General features: G+C 35.2%; 1 protein-coding gene across 1 annotated transcript; it reads left to right on the top strand.

The window, feature by feature from the left end:
• Positions 1-706: 706 nt before the first annotated feature.
• LOC110459575 (mutS protein homolog 4-like) lies at positions 707-26,441 on the top strand. The gene is made up of 26 exons (XM_021511905.1): positions 707-740; positions 1,581-1,640; positions 2,027-2,198; positions 2,952-3,109; positions 4,066-4,214; positions 5,048-5,171; positions 6,420-6,486; positions 6,941-7,062; positions 7,688-7,831; positions 8,623-8,894; positions 12,237-12,356; positions 12,737-12,749; positions 14,611-14,664; positions 15,268-15,452; positions 16,139-16,151; positions 16,816-16,861; positions 17,705-17,829; positions 19,597-19,691; positions 20,310-20,357; positions 20,640-20,807; positions 21,505-21,577; positions 21,746-21,810; positions 22,890-22,960; positions 23,388-23,491; positions 24,871-24,959; positions 26,066-26,441. The coding sequence occupies exons 2-26, from the start codon at positions 1,616-1,618 to the stop codon at positions 26,225-26,227; spliced, it is 2,664 nt and encodes an 887-aa protein (XP_021367580.1). The 5' UTR covers positions 707-740; positions 1,581-1,615; the 3' UTR covers positions 26,228-26,441.
• Positions 26,442-26,530: the final 89 nt, after the last annotated feature.

Genomic DNA, 26,530 nt, shown 5'->3' with positions numbered 1-26,530 from the left:
ATCCATCTTCGTCAAATTGGCGCGAATGGCAATCCAAACAGAACTTTCTGAGGGAGCAGTCCTTAGAAAAATAGATTTTATGATTTCACAAATTCGAATTAACGATATCATTAAATCAAATTAATGATATCATAAATTCGAATGTGTGAAATCATAAAATCGATTTTATGATATCACATTTTGTAAATATTTTTTTTGGGGCTTCAGGAACAGTTCTCTGGATCCGGCCCTGAACTATACCATAATAATTCATGAATGTTAACGGCAGCTAATCACAGTGGGATGGTTGCATATTTATTATAGTTACTGTCGAGTGTGGAGTGTCACCGGGTAAACTTGGCCGGTTTGTGCACTGATCTTTACTTTGACAGTGATCTATTAAAGTATTGAAAGAATATCACTTTGCTATTCATGTTATTCAATTCACCGCTGGTAAGAAATCAAATTATTTGTAATCAACCTGACTGAAGTAACTCGGTTCAAGCGAGACCAAAACGCCAACTTTCAGTAAACGTGAGTTCCGAAGGAAATGCCCGAGAACATCCGAAAGAGCAAAAAGATGCAGAGGGATACTGTGTAGGCCTACTAGTAAGTTAATCGAGTTTATATCAGTGGATATTGTTACATGTTATTCAGGATATTTTCTGTCATATAAATCCGACAATGTTTGTCATTTCAGTACTGTACAGCAGAAACACGACTACAACTGACCTAAGAATGTGAACAGATGCAGACGACGCGTAAGATCTTTTTCTGTCCTTCCTTAAAGCTGAATGACAGGCAGTTTTATTATGTGATTGTCAGTGGGTATTAATAATAATGATAATAATGATAGTCTTTATTTCAACTTGATGACATATTGAGTCAAAGACTTGTCTTACATAATTATGGTCAAGCATACAGTTTTACGAAAGCCCTTTAACATTTTGATCAAAATAGGGATAACAGATTTTAAATGCAATTATGTATCATTTTTTTTAGAAAGAAATGTACTGTTATTTTATGAGATATATGACAAAGTGACACACAGTGAATAAAGGGCCACACAGTTCTGTATTACAGTGGGGTACAGGACTCAGTTTCTACAATATCTTACATTTTATATGTAAGTACCTTACTGTAAGTTACCTCTTGGAATGGTGAAATGTTGCATTACTGAAATTGTAAGTCTTGTGCTCTACTGTGAACAGGGTAATGGCCACATATTTATCTATAATACTACATCTGCTGGCAATATATTCTAAATAGGAAATTGTAGACCCTTGTCAGTGTACATGTCTCAGTGCAGGTCATGACAGTATTTTTCAGGGTGCCCTGGGCACAAATGCAGGTGACTAGTCAGGTGTGTTATTTTCAAGATAGATTTATCATATTGCATGTTGGGCTTCTTTGGAGATTTTTTGGTATTAAATAGTTCCATAATAATATCTATTATTGTAACATATGTATACATACATGTACGTTCCATGATTCTAATATTGGAACATTAATGCTCAGTAGTAAATTTATAAATGAACAGTGAACAGTGTATATTGCCTTTAGATAATAGTCAATGCATTAATTTATGTTCTTGATTTCAGATAAATATTTTGAGACATTTTACTGAAGATTCAATATGGCTACTGTACAACCAAAATATAGTAAGTTTTAATCATAAATGACATGCATAACACCTCAAATCTATTTTGCAAGTAAGCTCCATATGTACTAGATATTGAATATTTATTTTGACCTTCTTTTATCAAAATTATTGGCACAATGAGAAATCGTTTTTGAAATAAAAGATTGGTTGCTTGGAGTTTTTCTTCCTTGCAACACATGATGTCATCTGAAAATGGGAGATAAACAGGGTTATGAAAATATCCAAATTAAGATACAGAGAAATGATCTAGGCTTCTTATTGATTTTGTTAAGTTTACCTGTATTACAAACTGTTGTAAGGTAAAAAAATACTGGTCATTGTTATAAGTGATACGTATATGCATTTTTAAAACTTGTGTTGAAACATACAAAACTTGGTTTGCAGATTTTGGGCTTCTGCAGACTCCAATGTCAAATATCTCTGGATATGAATCAGAAACAAGCACTGATGTTTTTCAAAGGATTCCAAGACAGAATGTTGATCATCTGCTCAAGGGTGCAGGGCATGCATCAAGTAAATTCCCTGCAGCTTCTGGCTTGACTTCAAATACATCAAGGTATCTAGATGTCATTTGCTTACTCAGTGGTGAAAACAGGGAAATTAATTGTTTTCAAATTTATCTTATCCAGACAAGATGAATTGTTTTTCAAGTTTTTTCTGATTAATGAAACCAGCTTTATTACATATTACATAGAAGTACACTCCCTCGAATTTATTGAAAATGCCATAGTATGTATAGCATTTGATTAAATAATTGGAAAACTCATCTAATTCTTTCCAATTATCTTCAGGGCATATGTTTTTGATAATTTGATAATTTTGACAACAGTAATATGTACACAGGTAAAATTTCTTGATGTCAATTTTCCAGGTCAAATTCAGGTAATTTGTTGACCTGAAATAGACTGTTGTTGCTCTTTTCATACATTTACCTGGTACATATTCCTTTCTGCCTTCAAGTTACTGATTTTAATTGATATGGTTAATTAAGTTCAGTGCTCCTGGACTGAGTTGGTAATACATTAGTGACCATGCAGATAACCTAAATGATGGAGCTCTTAGTGTTCCGATTTGGAATCAAAGTTTGACCAGACGCAGATTATTTTTTATTTTATTTTTTTTACTTCAAATATCAAGATAAAGCATTGGGCACAAGATATATATAAACTTTTACAAGGTTTCGCCTCACCAATTATATTGGTAATAAAGTTATTTTGGGCAAAATAAGCTGCAAGAAATCAGCACCTGCTTATAGTTAAAGGATAAGAACTTTATGTTTGTACTATATAATATTCCACATTTATACTAGTACAAGTGTTGCTGGTGTGAGGAAGAGAGGAAAAGGTTTAGGGTATACCACTCCAGGCTCTACCAGTGCTCTGAGAACTCCAGCTTCCCGTCGGACACCAGGCAGCCTCAGCTACAGTACAACTACTCCCAGGGATTCCACAACTGCAGTGATTGTTGGTAAATGAATCTTGAACTCAAAAGTGTGTCTTTAACTGGAGGTAGATTCATATCAAAAATTTCATTGTCGTAGAACCTAATATTAAAGTTGTTGGGACCTGATGGTGAATGAAGGAGATAAATTAAGAGCTTAAGCTGAGAGGATATGTAAACTATACTTTTAATAGGAGTCCATGTTACTTGCATAAAAGCTGTCAACAAAGTTAGACTGTATAGCGGAACTGGACTGGGTCAATCACAGGCGACCAGGTAGCTCAATTGGTTAGAGTGTTCGTCTAGAGTTTGAAGTGTCCTGGGTTTGAACCCTGGTCTGGCCGTACATTTTTTCCGCTCCTGTTACAGACTGCAAAAAATATTTGGTCAAGCAATTTAATATCAGTGGTGCTACTATACTGGTGAACCTGGAATGTCAGTCACAGTGAGAGTTATCGCCCTTTGTACACACATTATTAACGACTTGTGCAACCTTAATATTTACTGCCTAGGATTGTGACTAGGAAATCAAACTATGTATATGAGTTATTAACCAATGGATTTCTTAGTTTTTCCTTCACTGAAGTTTATTTGGAGTGATTACAATTATCAGAGCTAGATGATATATAATAATGGAATTTAGTTGTATCAGTAACCTGACACAATATGTATCCCTTTCACTGTAATAACTATATTCTTAAGTAGAAGGAAATGGTGGAAGTAGTTCAAGAGGAGGAGGAAATATGAAAGATTTCAAAATTGAATTACGATATTTTACCATGATTGAGTTATTATTGGATGATCATATCTTGTGCTAGCAGTGGTGTAAAATTTCATATTGAGTACAGTAGCCTCCCAGAATAATTAAAAATAACTAGTCTGACAAAAAATCTACATTAAAGCCCTTAATTTCATACCCCTGTGCTACTGCTATCGACTGTGCTTCAAAATATGTGGTGATGTTACATTCGGTTTATTTATAGCTATTGTGGAAGGCCGTGGATTAGCCAAGGGAGAGATAGGACTGGCCAGTCTGGATCTCAAGTGCCCACACCTTACACTGTCTCAGTTCTCAGACACTCAGACTTATGTTAAAACTATCACTAAGCTTCAAATCCTACAACCAATAGAGGTAAATAAAACATTGAAAAAAATATATAAAATATATAAAAGTATATGCATTAACTTTACAGTATGTACATGTAGTACCATAAATGTAGCTAGTTGTTTCTTAGCTCACATTGCTTACAGTGCTGGTGTAGTATGGTAATATGAAGGCCATGGTGAAATGAACCGCCCCATGGTTAAATGAAGGGTTCCAACAATTTCTAATCTGACAACTTTTTTCCATTCATTTTCTTTAAGTTTACTTCAATTTGATGTATTCTATCTGAAATGACAAAAATTAAGTTAGGGGTAGAACAATTTAGGGTGGGGCAGGGGGGCTTCACTTTACAATGGGTTTTAGCATGTTTTCTTTCTATTGGACTTTTTTAAACCAAATCTGTTTTACTTTACATCAGTTTGATGTCATTGTGGGAGGAAATTGTCAAATTGAAGTACTCGGAGAAAACCCACATGGTAGGGCAGGAAACCCCATACCTTTTTGTGTCCAATTGGGGAGTCAAACTCTGGCCATCTTGGTGAAAGGCGAGCGTTCTATCCACTGCGCCATCCGACACCACATACCCATTGGATTGTATTTACTTGGTTATAACTATTAAAGATGGGTAGAACTTCAAACCAGCATTTTCTGTAAAGGAAAACCCAAATGTTGCTCATTAAAATGAGTGACTGTCTTTGTCTTACTGCCTGGTATGTTTGTTCAGTACCATGGTACATATATGTAACATATTATGTGTAGTATCCTAGAGCACTTTGACAAAATACTTAAAATATTTATTTATTGAAAATTTAGCACTCTTCATGTGTAGACTGGAACCAGTATGAATTTTACATTTTCAGATCATAGTTCCAAATACTGCTTGTGAAAATGGAACCATGACAAAGCTGCTCAAACTGATCAATGATCAATTCCAGAATACTAGCATATCAACAGTTCAGAGGAAGTATTTCAACGAAACAAGAGGTAAATCTGTTGTCAGAGAATTAGCCAAATATCTCTCATTTATGTGTTGTTTATTTCCCAAGTTTGCTTAAAAGTATTTATATGAAAATCTAAAATTGAAAAGTAGATAATAAATTACTTTCTATTTCTAAGTTTTGTGTCATGTTTATAATGTGCTACATTTGTGAAGCGACTGTAAGGATTTTTAGCTCACCTGGCACTTTGTGCCAGGTGAGCTTATGCCGTGGCATGTCGTCCGTCCTCGTCCGTCAACTTTTCCTTTCAACAACTTCTTCTGAAGAACGGACAGGCCTAGAGTCATGATATTTGGCTGAAAGCTTCGTTGGTAGGAGCCCTACAAAGTTTGAGAACGAAAATGACCTTGACCTGTTTTCAAGGTCACAGGGGTTAAATATGTCAAAAACTTCAAACAACTTCTTCTGAAGAACTGAAAGGTATATAATCTCTATATTTGGCCTGTAGCTTCCTAGGAAAGAGCCGAACAAAGTTTGAGAATGAAAATGACCTTGACCTTCTTTTAAGGTCACATGAGGCAGATATGTCAAACACTTTAAACGACTTCTTCTGAAGAACTGGTAGTTATAAAATCTTAATATTTGGCAGGTGGCTTCCTGGGAAAGGGCCAAATAAAATTTGCAAATGAAAATGACCTTGACCTACTTTCAAGGTCACAGCGTTCAAATATGTCAAACAGTTCAAACAGCTTCTTCTGAAGAAATAAATGGCATAAAATTATAATATTTGGTTGGTGACTTCCCGGTATAGAGCTCAGCAAAGTTTGCAAATGAAAATGACCTCAACCTACTTTAGAGGTCACAGAGGTCAACAACATTTTAATGGATTTGTTCTTGAGAACTGAAAGGAATGGATTCATAAGATTTGGCTGGTAGCTTTTTGGAATAGAGCTAACCAATTTGAGAAGGAAAATGACATTGACCTACTTACAAGATCACAGGGAAAAATATGTCAAGCAACTTCTGAAGAAGAATCAAAAAGCATAGAGTCTTATAATAATATTTTGCTGGTAGTTTCAACAGATGGAGCCAACAAAGTTTGCGAGGGAAATATTTTTAGTGCAATATAATATTTAATGAGAATATTTTGCTATGACTGCTTAAATATTCAGGTGAGCGATACAGGCCCTCTTGGGCCTCTTGTTTACTGTAACAGATAAGCAAACCAAAGGTGTATATGACACTGCAAATTTGCTGGAACTTGAACTTGACAGATTTTTATGTTCTTTTCTAGGACTTCAGTACGTCAAGCAGCTGTGTGTACCAGAGTTCAATACAGTGGAGATGGAAGTTCGGTTGAAGTAAGCTTTGCAAGGTTTTTCTTTGGTCCAGTTTGTATGTTGGAAATTTTATCTCTATTTTTATGGACGAAAGTTTTTCTGAATTCTTTCCTATTAAATATAAAGCATCTATAAGGAAAATTAGGAAATAAAATTGTTCTTCTAGAATCAAATTCTGAAGAAATAATGCATAAAATTTGATTTTTTTTGTCAAATTTGGATTAATCTTTATCAAACTGGGATTTCTTCTGGAAAATTAGGCTGAATTTCCAAACTAAAAATATATCAAAATTTCGACAAACACCTCCTGCAATGCTTTTTATATCTTTGAAATAAAAATAATATTAAATAAAAACAGGGGTGTACAATTTTACATGCATAAGGGTACAAGCAAACAGGCAGATTAAAAGGGGTGGGGGCTAGGGATTGAGCTGTTATCAATTCCTCTCCCAAAATTTAGTTCTACATATTGCAGGTACTATGCTTTGGCAGCAGTGGCGTCCCTCATGAAGTATGTAGAATTCATGCAGAATATGATGTACGCTCCAGGATCCCTCAAGGTTGTGTTCCAGGGCAGTGAAAACACAACTATGATTGGTATGAGAACACAATTTGATTATCGTTGTACATTATGGTCACCATTGTGAAAGGGTTAAGTTTTAAATCAAGTTTTACATACTACAGTGTGACCTGTCTGAACCGGATGTCACCGAACCAAACTGTTTGTCCGGTTTACACAGGTGTCCGGTTTATACAGGGTCAGCATGTCAATTTTTGAAAATACAAAAATGTAGTGTTTAGCATACGCTCTGTATACAGTGTGTCAACATAAACGACAGAGAAATTAATGAATCAATCGCAACGTTTAATAAATAACAAAATATACAGTATATAATATAAATGAAGGGCGACCCAACTTTGGATAGTGCTAATTTGTTTAGAATGTGTTTGCTTTAGATTGTAGCAGGTTGTTTTAACATGGGTTACTATGCCAACTTTTGTAAAACAATGCCGGTTTTCGAAATGGACAGGGTCCAGTTTATACAGGGTTTAACTACTGTACTATGATTATATAGGGAATATGTCGGGACCACAAAACACAGCCGGTTTAGACAGGGATCTGGATTAGACAAGGGCCAGTTTAGACAGGTTATACCGTGAATTAAAAAACATACTTTCAAAAGTTGCTGTATAAATATTACAAGATGTATTGATGTTTTAGATGCATCTTCAGCTAAGAATTTAGAGTTGCTTCAAAACCTGAGAGATCCAACCAGTGATATTACACTGTATGGTATTTTGAACTATACAAAAACTCCGGGAGGAGCACGACTACTGAGGGCAAACATCCTGCAGCCTCCCTCAGGTAACTCATCATCATTATCAGAACTTTCATCATGATGCTTGTTAATTATTAGCTAACATTTTTTGCAGCATTAATGATTATGCAAATGTAGAACTTTACTAGTGACTTCCATGACTCTGACCTCAATTTTATAGTCATACATTGAGGTGAAATTAGAGTTAACTTGTCAGAACTACAACTTCTCAATTTCTGAACATAGTTTTGATAGATTACTGATCAATTTTTCATGTCTAACTGCTAACTGCTTGTCTATGTTAAAGCTCCAAAATGTTTCAATTCAAAAGTTCATTTCACATCTTTTGTGCTTTCAAGTTTAATCTTTGATGAGACTCCAACATGGGCAGCAGTTTTGTCAGTAGCGTTAAGTATGTAATTGAACCTTATTGATATCATCCTAAGACCCATATTACATGCATGCAGTTAAATATAAATTAACCTTTTTTTTAAAAAAAATAGGAGTTCTTGAATGTTGTATTTGCTGTTGTGAGATTATTGTTATGTAACAGGAAAGAGAGTAGTGTAATTCCAACAGGGATCATACCCCCCAATCCCAGACTTCCTAGTCAGACGCTCTACCACTGAGCTAAAGGAAAATTCCCTCTAGCTCGAAGCTAGAAGGCGACCATAATTCCTATGTACAGTCAAAACCTGCCACAGTTTTATCATAACCTCACACTGAAATAAATGGGATTAGTGATGTCAACAAAATTGAGTACAAGTCATATATTGTCAAGGTATGAAACCATTGTTTAGAAAAGAGGTGACAGAAGGTTATAACATAAATGTTACAGATCTAGAGACTATAACCATGAGGCAGGATGCCATTGGGGAGTTGACAGAGAAGGAGGAGGTGTTTTACAACCTACAGACAGTGATTGGTCAGTTCCCAGACGTTGATCACTTACTGTCTCTACTGCTGCAGATCCCAAAGCAGGAAACCATTAAGATAGCAGAGAGCAAGATCACCAATATCATATATTTGAAGCACACGCTGGAGCTTATAGAACCGCTAAAGGAAGCTCTCAAGGACTGTGAGAATCCTCTCCTGAAAGCCTACTGCAAGGTTTATCTTTTATATGTCATATCTTACTTTAATAATGGAAGTATACTGCAAACTGTAAGTTTGATTTATTGTCTCCCAATCTCATATACCAAAGTTGAGCTTAAATGTAGGTTTGCTATCTGTTAATCAATTGTTATATCTTCTATCTCATCTATAGAAGTAAACCTATTGCATTGTAGGTTCATCTGATCTACTAAAAGCCTACTCCGAAGAAGGTGCTATCTTCCATAGGAATGTATGGTAGTTTTAATGTATCCCATCACCTCACCTGTGTGTGTTAAGTTCATCTTACCGGTATACAAGGTGGTTAACTAGATCTGAGGGTGGACTTTTTATTCTCTTACCCTGGACAGGTGTATCCGCACTTTCACCGGTGTGAGATTTCCTTGTCTCACCCTAGGGTTGAGACGGGGGGAATCCCCTATTCATAACAATGATATGATGTCACTTCAACAATACAATGACGTCATCTCAACAATCCATCAACATCACGTCAACCCTGAATTTAGCCTGTGACGTTAACATTACATTGTGTATATGATACACAATGGGTGAACAGGGTAAGAGAAAAAGAATCATTCACCTCCTTGGGGGTGAGATAGGGGAATCTCAACCCTCGGGGAAAGATTCTTAAGTTGCCAAACACTCGGCAGAGCCTCGTGTTTGGCAACTATTAAAGAATCTTCCCCCTCGGGTTGAGATTCCCCTATCTCACCCCCAAGGGGACGAGAGATTCTATTAGTCCCCAAGGTTTGCTGTAACCTTGATGGCCAAAGTTATCTCTTTTGTAGTGGCAAGGGCCATGAATAAAAAAACACTTCAAAGATTATTAATTTGAACTGTGCTCCTGTAAAAATTTTAAATTCATAAATGAAGGGGTCTTACCTGCAACTTGGATTTCCAACGTTTTGGTCCCTAACATCATCGATGTGTCCTAGAAGGACCAAACAGCTATATGATGCAGTCATTTATTTTTGGCTAACTGTATTTATTACTAGAATTTTAAAGGGGCATTCACCTGTGTGTGTGTGTTGCGCTCATCTGAAACCTATAATGCAGGGTAGTTTACTGTATGCCATCTCATTCGCTTATTATTCTTCATCTCATCCATTGAAAGGCTTCCGCAATATAGATTTAGTGTACTTATTTCATTTACTGAAAATATACTATAAGGTACATGTTGGTAATAAACTGTTTTCCGATCTCTTCAAAAACTTTTACTGCAAGATAGATTTAGCAAAGTAAGTTTCACATCTCTCATTTCAGCACGTGTGTTTACTGTCTCCTTATTTAATGCAGAAGGTTTCTATCTACTATTTGCCTTTACTAAAAGCCTTTTGCAAAAGATTTTGATTGACCATCCTCCTGAATATGATCTAGTTAAAGTCTACCAAAAGTTAGGATTAAAATTTAGTTTTAGTCACAAAGGAAAACTTTTAAGTGCCTAAAATGTGCTAAATTGGATTATTATCTTGCGAAAATCATACTTAACTTAAATTTCTCATAATTAAAAACCATGTATACTGATTAAAAGAAATGTGTTGCTGACAGCTTTTTGAATTTCTTTTATCATATTTGCAGAAGGTCAAACCAGTTCTTCTTTAGGGACTTTGTTTTGTTTAAGACGCTTTTCAAAAGCTACAAGCCACTGTATTGAAACAAATGAACAACTACTCTATAATTGCAGACCAAAGTTTTCTCTCCAACTTGCTTTCTAGTTGAAATAAAACCCTGAACACATTTTTCAGACAGTGATTTATCCAAATTCAAATGATTTTTTGAACAAAATGAGAAATTGATATCATCTTTCGAAACTAGTGGAAAAACAGGATTTAGACCCATCGATTGAAATTGGCAGTATACAATATGTACCTAAAATTTTACTGTGGACAATACGGTAGCCAGATGATATCTATATTACATAGATCCAACACTTTTTAGTACATCTCAGAATATTCTAACATACATTTCTATATACCAACCAAGTTGGAGAGGAAGTAAAAGCAATGTGCGTTGTTGGCAACATACTTTCTTCCTGCAGTTTGTGTTTCAAGATGAATGATAAAAAAGTAGTTCTGAAAGTTTAAACAAACTTTTTGGAACCCACGCCAGCCTATTTCATCCTGCAAGTTGATGCTGTTAGACGGCCTTTGCAGTAATGCTGTAAACCAATATATATAAATCATATTGTCTTGATCTGTTTTTATACTTGTTTCTTGTTTCTATATTTACCCTATACATTTGCAGTTTTAGCATGATGTTTACTGTTTGAAATAAACAATTTGGCATTCAAGTATTTTTTTTGTCATACGATGTTGCCTCGGGTCATCTTGACCTATTTACCTGTTTACAATTTGGAACTGACACTTTGGGCTAGGAATCTGACAACTTTGATTTTAATAAGCCATTCTCACCTGTTATTGAATGACATATCACCAACACAAGTCCTTTACCTCATTAACTATGAACTCAAAGCAAGATGAATATAGCGTATTTTAAAAATAAGACCGTAGTATTTCATAAAGTGTGTTGGAATTGGTACTGTCCGATGTTTTTTCTTGCAAATACTCGTTATTAGGACACGAAATTTGTTTTTGAATTCTCGACCTATCGGTCTTGTATTCAAATCAATTCCTCAGTATCGACGTTCAAAATGATGTTCTATCCCCTAAATAATAAATGTCAGAATTACTTTTCATATGTTCATGTAAACACAGCTTCACTTCTCGTCCAGTGTCTATCTCCCCCTGACCTTTGCCATGTTACTGATGATCTACTGACTATAAAACTTCTCCTGGTCTATGGACTCCCTTTCCTTTTCATTCCTACCAAATTCTACACAATCTGCAACTGACACTTTTAGCTTGAAGTCGGCCAACTTTGTCTCGTTTATGCTAAAATGTTATTGAAGCTTATAATTCCCTACTATTTACTACAATGAAAATTATTGACAGTTTACAAGGGCTCATTTTTTTTATACAAGCCTTAAACAGTTACACTGTACCCAAATCAGGACAGTACCCAAAACGGGACGCTTGTGGGAAAACGGTTTAAGAAACTGTCATTCAATGCAAAGAAATACTTTTATGTATACAGTTTTCATTTGATAATACATTTCAAGAAAATTTAACTGTATAAAGCTTTATTGGCTGCTGATTATCGTTACATGGACAATTTAAAGGTAAGAATAATTACCGAAACAAGTCTTTCCTGATTTACATGCCATGCGACGCTATTTATTTGGATATCATTTTCAAAAGTCTATTTCATCAATACTAATTCTACTTCGGTTTCTTTAATGAAGGTAATCGGGCATGATATTAATTTGTAGTTTGATTGTAGTCATTGGATGATCCTCGGTTTGACATCATCATAACAAAGATATCCAGTGTAATTCATGAGGACACGCGCTTCCAGAAGGGAACTCTTCACATGAGAACTCAGAAGTGCTTTGCTGTCAAGGTAAATGCACTGTACGCGGTTTCTGAAAAGATAAGGTTGAATGAAGGAATATTGAAATATCGTTTGCATTAGCTGTCAAGAATGAGTTTTTTTCTTATTATTGTCTTTATATAACGATTAATTTAATGAACAGGTCAATCCTATATACCATTCTTAACTTGAAATCACGGACACTAACAGCTGATCGGTCAGGTATATGTGAGCCTTCCGTACATTTTCAGTAATTGGCCGCATTGTTTAATTTGCTGTTGATAATTATCCCTATCGAGAATAAAGAATAACTCTGCCACGAAAATTACTACAGAAAATTAATAAAGTACATTGAAAACTTTTCTCCTTACATTAGCTTCATAAAATATTCTTTTTTTTCTCTCTTTCAGCCAAATATCAATGGTGAGTATTTCCTGATTGAAATATAATGAACTCTTTTGATTGCAGAGAATGTTATATGAAATAAGATGTTAATTACAGTTAATATTCAGTGTATGCTAGTGTATCGTTGTCAATTTTACGAAAGCTTTTGCACTTATATTTTGAAAAAACCCACTTGAACACCTGATCATTGCAGTCGCGATAATACTGAAATAAATATTTAATCAATCATCAATCGCCAAAATATTTGTATACGAAAGAGATAACAAAGGAAATATAACAGTCTTAGAAAGAAACTTGAAGTTGCACTAAGTGGTTCTCTATACAAATTTGCAAACTTTATACAGTTTCACCTGCTCATGAAACCACAGCCATTTTGAACCCACTTGTGTAAAAAGACCACTCTCAATGTTTTCCATCAAAGTAAAATTGTGAAGTGAAATTGTGAATTGAACTTGTATTAAGAGACTACCTTGATTAAGATTTACCATCTCATTACAATTTGACCGTGTAAATGAAATATACAAACAATTAATCATTAAGAAATATGATGAAAACCATCCATCAGTTTAATGAAACAAGCATACTGAGTATTGCTAAAGCAATACATGCCCCTACCGGCCCCGCTAGCTATTACACTGTAATGATTTATAATAATGGTGCCCTTCGGTGTTAATTTGGGTAAATGAAAAGTATACAATTAGCTTGTAACTGATTTACTATCAATCATATTGTTAAAAAAATCAGAATAAATAAATTACCATGTTTACTGTATATTACATACACATTTGACACTTTAAGTTCAGTAATGAACCGAATATATCGAATATGGAATTTGTTATCGATAATCGGAATCGAAAAGGACAAATCAATCGATGTTCGATTATAATATAACGACCATCAGTCCATCACTGCATGGCTTCAGCTTGTCCAGGATTTTGTATTAATTGTAACGGTGGCATTGACTTCAACTCTACAACCCTGAAACTCAAACTTGTCCGAGATATTGTGTTCCTTTGTAATTGTGTGAAGTTTGATCAAAATTCCTGAAGGAATGAAGCCGCATCGGGGAAGGATGGTTTAACTGCAGACAATTTACCTGGGATTTTCATTAAGGTTACAAAGGCTAAAAGCACGCTTAGCTTTACAACTACAGATTTGGTGAGTCTTAATTTCATTAACTTGTCCGAGATATTATGGTCCTTTGTAATTGTGTGAAGTTTGATCCGAATCCCTCGAGGAATGAAGCCACTAGAGCGCTGACAAGGATTTTCTAAAAAAAAAGGTAACGGTGACTTGACTTTTACCCGTCAACCCTGAAACTCGAACTTCTCCGAGATATTATGATCCTTTGTAATTGTATGAATTTAGATCAAAATCCCTCAAGGAATAAAGCCGCTAGAGCGCTGACAACGATTTTCTAAAAATGGTACTGTAACAGTTCCCTTAACATTGACCCGACAACCATGAAACTCAAATTTGTCCGAGAGAGTATGGTCCTTTGTAATTGTGTGAAGGTTAAACAAAATCCCTCAAGGAATAAAGCCGCTAGAACGCTGACAAGGATTTTCTAAAATAGTTACGGTGACCTTGACATTGACCCGACATCTCTGAAACTCGAACTTGTCCGAGATATTGTGGTCCTTTGTAATTGTATGAAGTGTGATCCAAATCCCTCAAGGAATAAAGTCGATAGAGCGTTGACAAACATTGTTGTGACGTACGCACGTATAGTCCCCACCCCCGGTTTCGTTTGTAGGGGACTTATAATTTTAAGGTGGACCAAACAAAACTTAAATAACCTTATTATTTTCTAATTTAGCTATGCTGAATTACAATATAATTCTTTACAAGCTGCATACTTTTTTTTATCTGTTTGAAGGTTTATTGGATGTGGCACGAAGAATGTACACAGAGATAGTGGATGACATATCAGGTACATTTGTAGATGTGTGTGTGTTTTTGTGTAGGTTGGTATGAATGAATGTTAGTAATTTATTAAAAATACGAGTATTAACATTGTTATCTCACAGATGTTGTTTATTCTATTTTACATCCTTTTCTTTATCATAGATAATTTTAGGTACCATAGTACCATAGAGATTCAAGGTCAGACCTGCAGGTCAGGGATTGAAAAATAATATAACTACTGTTACCCTTTTACATTATTCGTAAGAGGTTACAATTTTGAAAACCTTAGAACTAGGAATTTTCTTGATCGTCCTCAAATTGGGGACACGAAAGTGATCCCAATAATCCAAGCCGCGCTTTGGACTTACTGTAAGCTTTGTTCCTTGACCGAGACAAACAAAAATCCTCAAAAAAATGATGTTTTCTGCAATGCTTGGCGTTCAGTTTTAAATGGATGGGGTCACGACTGGTTACCTGTAATCGGTATAATGTGACCGAATACATGGGCGTTTTACCATGTCCAAGTTACTGCGTTTTAGTGAGATGACCTTTCTGTTGCCCCATCATCAGTAGATACCGTTTTAATATGATAAAAAATTGATTATGAAATAAAATCATCTATTTTAAGAGTTGGTAACACAGTTGGGTGGCCAGTATGGTTTACCTCTGAAGACCAGCTATAACTCAGCAAGAGGATTCTTCATCCAGACATCCGCATCGGGGAAGGATGGTTTAACTGCAGACAATTTACCTGGGATTTTCATTAAGGTTACAAAGGCTAAAAGCACGCTTAGCTTTACAACTACAGATTTGGTGAGTCTTAATTTCATTAACTTAGGTCTAATTAAGTATTTAGCTCACCAACGCCCTTCCTTCCCGTTAGTTATTTTGCATAACATATGACCATAATTATGTGGAATTTGAGGTTTTGAAAGGTTTTAAACGTACTTTTCAAAATAGTTTCGCTTTTTTAGTATTTCTAGTAATTATTTTACCCAACAACACGAGGAGGAGGTATTGACATACCATTGCACACATACAAAAAGTTAAATATTTACAATCAACAATTTATTTTCGAATCCTCAATACATTTCGGATTTTACGCCCCTCCTCTTCTATTTCAACCATACTTTAGACCAAATCGAATTTTACACCTTTCTGCTCTCCTGGAAGTACGAAACAGTTGTATGATGCAGTGTTTTTCATTTTTACATACAGTTTCTATTACCAACCTTTACAGGTGCAGTTACATGTGTGTGTCTTTGATACGCTTATCCTAGAACAGCTGCATTTTTCGATATACACAATATACTCTTTTCATGACAAGTGTGATATATATATATAATAATAAATTTGAATTAAAAACAAATTATCTCCAATTGATTTGTTGGGGTATCCGTGTTATCTGCGATACCTTGCTCAAAAACAGTTCACCACGCATTTATAATGTATCATTTTTGTATGGTTTGAAAGCCTTCAGGAAATGCTATTTTTTTCAGATCAAATTGAATGGTAAGTCAAGGAAGTTATTTTTACAAAGGAGCATTTACTTGCCTTTTTTTTCGATTGTTTGTTGTTACAATGATACGTGTATGGCATTTCTTATTCATTGTTGTTTTAACAGGTTTTTGTTTTATTTAGGATTTTAAATAACACCTTCCAATCTTTGTGAAAAATGTGACCTGTTTTTGATTTGTCAAATCAAAGAGACAGATAAATTTTAAAGTGAATTGTCACCATTTTGTTTGTTTTCAAAGTTACTGATAGATAATTTGACACTTGATCTATCAACCAATATACTTACTACATATCAAATATGTAACTATTTGCAGGAGGTCTCATGTTATACATGTATTTATCACACAATTTCCCTATTATAAGTCTTAAATCCACGTTTATTAACAATTGGCAGAATTGTTGTTGATTTAAAATTTCCAGTGTTTTAATTGTGACGTTATAAATTTGAATCAAGACATAGGTAAAAATCACTAGCTCAATTTATGACTGCTATTTTTCGTTATTTACATGCAGAGAACACTTATATATATTAGTATATCTATTCTTTGTTACTTTTTTATAATCAGTTGTATATGTATGATAGATGCATGTTCATAATGTTTTGTATAAATAGCTATATTCACTGATTTAATTCTTCCTGTTCAATATCCCTTTTCAGCCAGAATTCAACAATCTCTAGAGGAAATATACCTTATGGCAAACATGTAAGTTTCAGAAAACATTCCTATACATTTTCTTGTGAACTTGTAAGATGTTGTTATAAAAGTGGTGTATACGTTGTATTTTACAATCAATATAGTAATCGGGTTTTAAAACAAGACAATGCATATTTCCATTATTCAAATACAGTTAATGGCTAGGTAGCGTTGCTGAAAAGTACACACCAACAGACACTGTCGAGACTTCAGCTAGTTTGGTTCTATACGTCAGTCGAATCTTGAATTAAAAGCCCATTTTCACTTATATTAATCACTCTTGTTGGCACGGATAATAGTGCGGGTTGGGGTGGGGATCTTATTGTGAGAAGAAATTGGAGTACCTGGAGAAAACCCACGTGGTCGGTCAGGTGACCCCATATCTTTTCGCGTCCGATCGGGGTGAAAGGAAAGTACGCTATCCACTGCACCACCCGACCACTCTAGAATTGGTAATGTCCATGAATGATAAATATAACCTGTAGTTTCAGTCATTTGTCTTACCTTTCTTCTGTTAATATCTGTTGGTCATTGTAAATTTACGCGCCAAAAAAACTGATCAAACAAAGACACAATAGAAACACTTATCATAGGCTAGTGATAGATGTACCGACAGGACAACTTTAAAAAAAAAATGTCCGCCATGTCATGTCGCGTTGAGATTCATTATCATGACTCTAACGACTTTATTTCTTTACAGTTAATGGAAAGGCAATGTTATAAAAATATCTCTGATGATTCCGCTTTTCATGGTACCAGGGGTCATGCATGTCTTCCAAACGTTTTCTAGTTAAAACATGGAATATATGTTGCGTATTTGTCGCTACCATATACTTGTATGTATATTTGTAGAGTTGTGACTGCTTTGCTGAATGACATCAGGGGTTACTTGGGCTGTCTCTATAAACTGACAGAATCTGTGGCCATTATAGATGTCCTCCTCTCATTTGCCCATGTGTGTACTCTCTCAAACTACGGTGAGTTGAAAATGTATAAACAATCAAGTCTAGCAGGATAACGACGATCTATTTTATTATTTATTCCTTTATATACAAGTATTGCTCTTGATAACTAAGACATAAGACAAATCGTCTTAATACAAGCACTACAAATCTGCTCTCTGCTTATTTTTATGTCCTTTAATTCAAATCTTACTGAAACCTTCCTGGTTTCATTTAGGACACAGGGTATAGGTTTCAAAATTATTAAGTCTTAAGTAAAACAAATACGGGGACAAGTATGTAGATGTATCAATGTTTGAGTGTTGATTGCCCAAAGTATTTATTTTCATATTTAATTTGAATTTATTTTAACTTAGGCAGCCTGGCGTGTTTACCACAGCTATGGTATTTTTATTACCCCCGCAACGAAGGTAAGGGGGCAGGGGTAGCTAGAATCAGCTCCTGGAGATAAAATCTTGTCTGGGTAACTTCTACTAAGCTAATAAGCCGGTTTCAACTACACGTTATATGCACGGTCGTCATGATCGGTACATCATTTAGTTGCGCACCCCATACTTAATTTCGATTTCAACTTTTTTCTTTAGAGTTATACCGTTTTAGTACCTAATCATTTCAAGCCCCCCGGGAATTTTCCTAATATGATGTTACTAATGTCAAATTTTCTAGGAACGATACATATGATCAACATCAATGGCCAATACATTGTAATAAGGATCATAACTCCGATTGGCTAAGACAAGACATTGGGTAAAGCAGATAAAATGTTGATCCCTTCATTTCCCCCCGATAAAGTTTCTTAAATACCCACCAATATTCTGGAGGAGACATTCATCTCATGCATTCATTGGTACACCGCAGGTCTTTTTGTTTCCCAACGTACAGACATTTGTTTCTTTTTCATGACGTCAATATGACAACTTCTTCCATGTATGGACCGTAATTTGCGTTCGTGTATTTCGTGTATAGTTTGTTTGTGTTTCCTTTGTGTGGAAATTTCACACCTCTATCACGGTTGATACAAAAATGTACCCGTACCTGGTAATATACAAACAGATAACTGGTAACAGTTCAGGCTTTATAATTTTTCTGTGTGTAGAGTACGTACTTAGCTACACACTTGTTGGTTAAGGTCGTTAAAAACAATTTTGGTACCGGATGTGTCCATTACTGTTAGATAAATAGATAACCATACAAGTCTTGCTGAGAAGTGGCAACATACTTACCTCAGGAAAAATATGAGTTTAAATAAGATAACGTGTTTATTCACAGGCCATTCCTTAAATCGATACCTGTTGAACAACTGCGAAATAGATATCGCACAATTGTGCGCACACCCGCACTTCGGCAAACGTTGTGCGATCCCATAACTGTACGTTTTATGCACATTTTTTATGTGCGGATATGCTTTGTATACACGTCAATAAACTACAACCAATGGATTCTGTCCGGCTTTGAATTGCTTGTTATTCTATTGAAGTGTACCTATAATGCAGTTATCTAAACGACAATGCTTAAATGCCTTTTTTGAATCTCTAATAATATTTCGGTTGTAAAGTATCCCAGTCAACTTTCATTTAAACTGAACTCCTTAATTCAGAATCAAGTTGTGTCAGACATTGATTTAGTCCGTATGCAATTTTTTTTATGTATGTTGACGTTAGAATAAATATTACTTTTTAACTTCTCATTATGTCATTAGTTTTTCAATGAAATAAAACCTGAAACACTTCTGAATGTGGCGTCTGGATCACTCCTCTTAATTACGATAAATAATGTTTGCAGTGAGGCCAGAATTCACCGACACACTAGCCATCAAGCAAGGCAGACACCCTATACTGGAGAAGATTGCTATAGGCCAGACTGTACCAAACAATACTGTGAGGAAAACAAATAGAATCTTTTGCTTATTTTTGAAAGCTTAATAAGCAAATATATGTTTTGTACATTATTGATTTGCACTTGTGATTTGTAGAATTATAAACAAGGGTAAACCACTTTATCTAAATACACCATTAAAATCTGTTTCTGAGGAGGCACGGTAGTCTAGTGGTAGGACGCCGGGCTTGTGACCGAAGGGGTGGGGGTTCGAGTCACATCACTGCACTGTGTTGTATCTTTGAGCAAGATACTTTACTCCGCTTGTTCCAGTCTACTCAGCTGTAAATGAGTACGTTGTTTGGTAGTGCTAGACTTCTTGAATGAAAGATGTGAGCGCAGAAATAGCAGCACCGGTTGTTTGGTCCTAGGGAGTTGAGGAAGATATTGGCTGGTAGCAAAGGCCCTGTAACCACGAATAATAATTTGTGAACCGCTTTGAGACGACCTACGAACTATGTTGTGATAAAGCGGTATATAAGAACCTTGAATTTTTATTATTTTTATTATTCTAATAAAACTTTATATTTATGTAAAAACGCTATTGTTGAGGATCAAATATCATAAATACATTATCATCTCAATACCATATTGTAACATATCTTTTTATGCTTTGTCAGTATGCTTCAGATGAGAGCAATTTCCTTGTCATAACTGGACCAAACATGGTAAGAGTCTTGAATGTGTTTTCAAATTGCTTAATAATCTCTTGTCTACTTGCTTTACCTAATTAAAGATTTTAGAGATTTAGTTTTTGAAGTTTTTGGTAAATAATATTAGCAAGTTTAGAATTGTGCAATATAATATTTCAAACTATTTAAGGCTTTTAAACATTTCGGCTCGTACATGTACTTGATATAAAGATATATTTTCTAGTTTGAAGTTACGTTGAATATAATAGCCAACATACTTATAAGTATGCCCGGTATTGCACATATTATTTTTTTTAGAGTGGGAAATCAACGTATCTTCGCCAAATTCCTCTACTCCAAATTATGGCCCAGATTGGCTGTAGTGTTCCGGCCGAGTACGCTTCTTTCCGAATAGCCGATCAGATCTTCTCCAGAATAAGCACAGATGATGAGATGGAAACTAATTCCTCAACGTTTACTCTAGAGGTAAGAACAAAAATAGGTGTTTTGAACAGAAACTGAATCTCTTCATGGAACACGCGTCTTTTAGAACTGATGACACCCCCTATATATATATAAAAAAAAAAAAGATAAAAAAAAAGAGATAAAGCTGTTAAATGTTTTTTGTAACATTTTGATTTATGTGTCTATGTGATTGCATATAATCTACCAATGCGCCAATCTCGTGGTTAGATTATAAATTTATATATACTATTCTGATTTCTTGATTACTATGCAAGATTCATTTGTCTACTGTTTCTTAAATGTTAGTGGACTGACTTTATCAATATTATTATTATTATGGATTTTTTAACGTTAAGTATCAATACACCTTTCTAAAACAGTATGCTTCTTGTCAAGGTTATTTTTTTATGTTTTGTACACGAATAAGAAAAACCTGTACTTACATATTTATTGACTTAAATGTCTACCCTTTTACAGACCGTGGCTCCACATATGCGGCATTTACTGGCTTACCCTTCAGAACACGTGTTAGAGGTGGAGGATTGGGCAGGTCATGTTGTCATGCCATTCCTTTTGTTTTGGCGCCGCCTCAGTTCTTGGCGTTCCGTTTCGACTTTAGACTTTAGGGTTTATGCAATTCGTATGTGTTGAGTAGGTCGTATGTCATTGCTTTGATCTGATGCATGTGTTTTATTTTATAATCGTTCGTTATTGCCAGATGAAAGAAGTGAACTACATCATTCAGAATGCATCCAACCGATCACTGGTAATCATGGATGAACTTGGAAGAGGTATGCAATACGAAGTTCCTAGGTACATGTATTTATATATTATTATAAATTAATCTGAATGTATTATATTGTTCTTACAACTACGAATGTACATATTTTAGTAATTTAATACCTATTTTAATTTCCTTGTATCTGAATTCATTTAACTACTGTTTATATCTTCATTAGGTACCAGTCCAGAGGAGGGTGTAGGAATCTGTCATTCGATTTGTGAATATCTTATTCAGTTGAAGGTACAGTTGTGTTGAGTTCACCGATTAAGTGTGAGTATCCCTTTGGGAAATAATTCGTCAAATTTTGATGAACCCAACTGGCATTGCAATTCATCATCTTAAAACAAATTCTCAATTAAAGGTTACCCTTCAGCATACTTAGTTATTTTCAGCGTCACATAATCTTTCTATTATGTATAAGAACTCTGCGAAAGGTTACGTAAGTTAATACAATTAATGACTTTTTAGGTGCGTAAACAATTTAATGTTAGGTGTATGCAGATGTGGTCGATTATATTGCATGTAACATAACATTAGAATTACAATATGCCGTTGAATTCAGAAATAAACTTCTACACTTGTTTATTTTAAACTATAGCATGAGACAATCCTCGTTTTAAAAACAAAATTCAATATTTTTTTCCCCTCAGTATCTGATGATGGAGGGTTGTTAAAATCGCCCGTTGTCCGTTCGACCGTCCTTAAACAATCATTGTTGGCACTCTCAAAAAGTACATGAGGGGTCTTTCTCAAATGAAAATTCCAATGGTCAGTCATTGTGGATGTTTAATTTTAAGACTGATTGGAAAAAATCGGACGACTACCAGACAGCCATATTAATTTGGCAGTTTTTACACAATTTCGCAAATAGTGCTTGGCAGATCTTTCTAAAATGTCATATGTGTATTATTTTCATAAGTCTTTCGTCATGCATGTTTTATTTGGAGGCTGATCAGTGCGGCAAAATGATTGCCAGGCAGTCATCTTAGATTTTGACAGTTCCAGGTTGAAAGAGCAATGTCATACACAGTAGTATGAAGCTCTGATCAAAAGTTACCACAAGGTGTGTTAATATTTTACATGACTCCAACAAACAGAAAAGAGAAAAGAGAAATATTACATAAGGGCGCAAAGATTCCTCTGGGATTTCTTTTTTACTTTCTGGGGCATTCAGGTGAATGTAGTTGTTCATTCGTTTAAAAAATATATCTCGGGCGGTCTCGAAATTTAAGAATTGTTCTTAAGTGAAAGAAAGAAATTTAAATGTAAATGTAGTTTGGAAAAACATTTACTAACCACATTCGTTCTTATTCTTCCAGGCTTTCACCGTTTTTGTCACACATTTCCTTGAGCTGACCAATTTGGATGTCTTGTATCCTAACGTGGAGAAGTAAGATTTTGGTGATTTAGATATTTGTGTCTGATGTTCACAACCAGTGCGTTCTGTTTTATCCTCCCATTGTGATTATCAGTCTTAAACAATTGAGCCCAGTAGCATTTATTGATGCGTTTACTCATTTAAGATATATTTTTATCATTTTGATATCGCAGCTCCTTAAATTGTATTCAGCCTACAAATCTGCCATTTCGGCCCTAGCATCACCAGTGAGTCCAAGAAGGACGAAACATCTGTGTGGTGCTCGCATTAAGTGTAATTCATTTTCGGCATGCTGTATCTATTGCCAGATTTTAAAGGTTCGGTCCCATGTGTGTGTCTTAGATTCGTCTTTCAAATGGTTTCTTATGAAATATTTCCATGTATTGACTTCCACTCTTTTATTTCTGTGGTGTAAATCAAATTTTTTTTTAACTTGCAGCTATTGTTTTGATGTCCAGAGGTCGGTATGTACTCAGAGCGCTGAGGAGAAAATAATTTTCACACACACACTTCAAAAAGGAAAGACTGAGGAGAGGCATTATGGTAAGTTGTAGTGTAAAGTTTAAAAATATTCAAAGTTTGTGGAAAGACATATTTAATTATTTTCGTTCTGGTCGGGACGATTAAAGCAAATTATATTAAGTTAGTTATTGGGAAATATTGGAGTCCATAAAATGAGGGAGCTAGAGATCAATTAGGGAGCTAGAGATCAATTAGGGAGCTAGACATCAACATAACTTGCATTGTATAAGGTCCAATTCCTATTGGCCATAACCCCGGATCGAAAATTAGGGGGTTTAAAGGATCTATAATCCCTCTGATGTTTTGTATATATAAGCTAACCTCCCATAAATTTCGTTTCTGATGTAAATGTAGCACGGTTGGGCCATGACATTGGCCCGGTAGCTCAATTGGTAAGAGCGACAGTATAAAATTCTGAGTACCAGGGTTTAAAACACGGTCTAGCACCCCTGCATTTTTACAGTCAGAACACTGACGTTGATTTATATCACTTGTATTTCCTGCAGCGTACGGTTTTCTTTTCAGGAATGATTTATCGAAGCTATAGCCATGCTTGAAAAACAGTTTCTGATGCATAGTTACGAATTTTGCTAGTGGTACTAGCATCCTTAAACTCGTATATCATAATAGTGACATCAATTTCCTTTGTTTTGAAGTCGACATGAACACGGAAAAGAGTGCTCAAATGTGAATGTGTCTGTGTTACGATTTGTGTTTATAGGTGACTGTTAAAAAGCTGACTTATTTTATTAAAGCTATGTGTCCTAGCTGTGTATTCGTGTTTGTGTACACAATTAAAGATAATGATATTATGGTATGTGGTCATTTGGAAATAGTGGTCCGGAATCGTCCTTCTGATTATATGGGAAATCTAAAGCATTCCCTAATCTTCTTTCAAAGGTTTATGGTCGGATATGTTTTTAATATCTTTGTATAGACAGTAATATTTCATGTTTCCCAATTGAATATGTGTCAAATGAATGAAATAAAATGATAACGCCCATTATATTGAGAAGTGTAAACACCATGTTTAGTCTTCAGGATTGTTTGAACATATGAGGCCAATGGGAATTTACATTAGTTAATGATAGACTTTCAAATTGTATAGCCTCCACAAATTCTAAGGTCTCGCAAGTAAACATTCACACTATGCTCATTGCAAATAGTAGCCAAATGTAATTTCATTTTCAAAGAGCTTAAATGGTCAACAAATCTAGCTTAACGATTGAAACAAATTAGGACTCCTATTTTTGCAACCCGGAGATTTTGTTTCAAGGGAGAACCTTTTTAGGTGGCCTGTAGATGATATTAAACAACAGAAATCATCATGTAGAAATGCTTTTTGTACTGTTATTATTTTGGAAGTTTCAGAGTAAAACATATATAACATATATTTCTAGGAATGGAGTTGGCAAAAATGTCGAGCCTTCCAAGAGATATAATTGAAAAGGCAGCTACATGTGCTTTAAAGATATCGAGAGCAAAACATGTAAGTAATACCATTATAGCAATTAATAGGGAAATGTTTTTCCGTGTATTATGAAAAGTTCTTTTTACACAACCAATACAATTTTCTATGTAACGGTTCGATGACTAGTACGATATGTACACTGTCGCCTTCATCATACAAATGGCAAGTGAAGCGTATGCACACAAAGGTGTAAAATGTGTACGAGTTGTCCACAAAATCGATGTTGATTCGGCTACGCTTTAAGCGTATTTGTTATATATGTACCGAAATGACCCGATTCAGCTACGCTTTGTTTAATACTTGGCCAAAGATGTGCGAAAGTCTTTGAGCCCCCTAATCTCGATTTATAACTGGCCTACTTCGGCGTATCCAGATGGCTTCCTTTATCTGCCGCTTGAACAGATTGCTCTTTCTGTCCAAAATTTTGGAGTTATTCCAGTCAATCACATGATTTTTCTGTTTACCATGGTCTGTGATTGCCAACTTATTTATCTGGGACTCCGTCTGCTTCCTTTCTGATCTTGTTAATTTCCTACTTTCTAGGGTGTCCGCATCTTTCCGATATTCACCAAGGCGGACCCCAAATCGCTTCTAGTCTCTCCAATATACGATGCGTTGCAGTATTTCCATCCGATTTTGTATACGCATTCTGCGACGTTTTCTTTAGGTTTTGTATCCTAAGGTTGTACAGGGATATTGCGAAGCGTCTTGTGGGGCCTCGTGGATGTTTCTATGCCATGACCGCGATATATCCTCTAGATGGTTTCGAATATACCCTTTATATACGGGATGACCACTTGACCTTCGGTTTTGTTCTTATCTTTGTTCGTGTGAAAATAGTAAAGAGCCACGAACTTTTTTTATTTGTTTGTGTTTGTACCTGCTAGTATGTTGCGTTCATTTTTCATCAATCATGCCCTTATGAAGTTATTTTTCATTATACCAATCCCTTTCGCTATATTTCGTAAAAAGCTGCACGATGTTTTCAGATGTACTTTAAAAAATGAGTTACAATCCTGGTGATTGAGATGTTGTTCAGAAAATTGTTTTAAGTACTAGCGATAAAGAATAAGTTCCAGAAGTTTAAAACAAACTTGTATGTAATAGTTGATTACCTACTTTAGTTTGCAGACGGAAATACTTCTGAAAGCAGCAAACAACGGGCTGTGTTTAAACTTGCCACAAGGCTTGTGCAAACTGCCAGAAATTCGAGATTGGATTCTGACGGCCTTAAGATTTATCTTCATGGCATGAAAAGTCAATACGAAAAAGAAACAGGGCGATAACTCCGTTGAAGGGTTGTACCTGTCTGGCTGTTTCAGTGTGACGCTGTACCTACCTGTCTACTTCATTGTAAAGTTGTACCTGCCAAGTGCGATGTTGTAGCTGCAAGACAATTATTCCATCGCAGAAATCTATGTCACTAATTCTAATATATTACTGTAAATATTATATATGGTTTATGACCGTAAAGTTTGACAACAATGAGTTTTTTTCAAAATCACATTGCGACTTCATATAAATGCGACGTCAGTTGCTTAGTTTTAATATTGCAGCTAAATAAATTGTTGATGTCGGTTGTTTTGCTA

This window comes from Mizuhopecten yessoensis, unplaced genomic scaffold (assembly GCF_002113885.1).
Source record: "Mizuhopecten yessoensis strain PY_sf001 unplaced genomic scaffold, ASM211388v2 scaffold10115, whole genome shotgun sequence".
NCBI lineage: Eukaryota > Metazoa > Mollusca > Bivalvia > Pectinida > Pectinidae > Mizuhopecten > Mizuhopecten yessoensis.
This window is presented reverse-complemented; position numbering and strand designations above follow the sequence as displayed.

Coding starts and splice junctions, on each gene's coding strand:
- LOC110459575 (XM_021511905.1), top strand. CDS start 1,616: ATGGCTACTGTACAACCAAAATATA. Junction 1,641..2,026: donor TACTGTACAACCAAAATATA/GTAAGTTTTAAT, acceptor CTTGGTTTGCAG/ATTTTGGGCTTCTGCAGACT. Junction 2,199..2,951: donor TTGACTTCAAATACATCAAG/GTATCTAGATGT, acceptor CATTTATACTAG/TACAAGTGTTGCTGGTGTGA.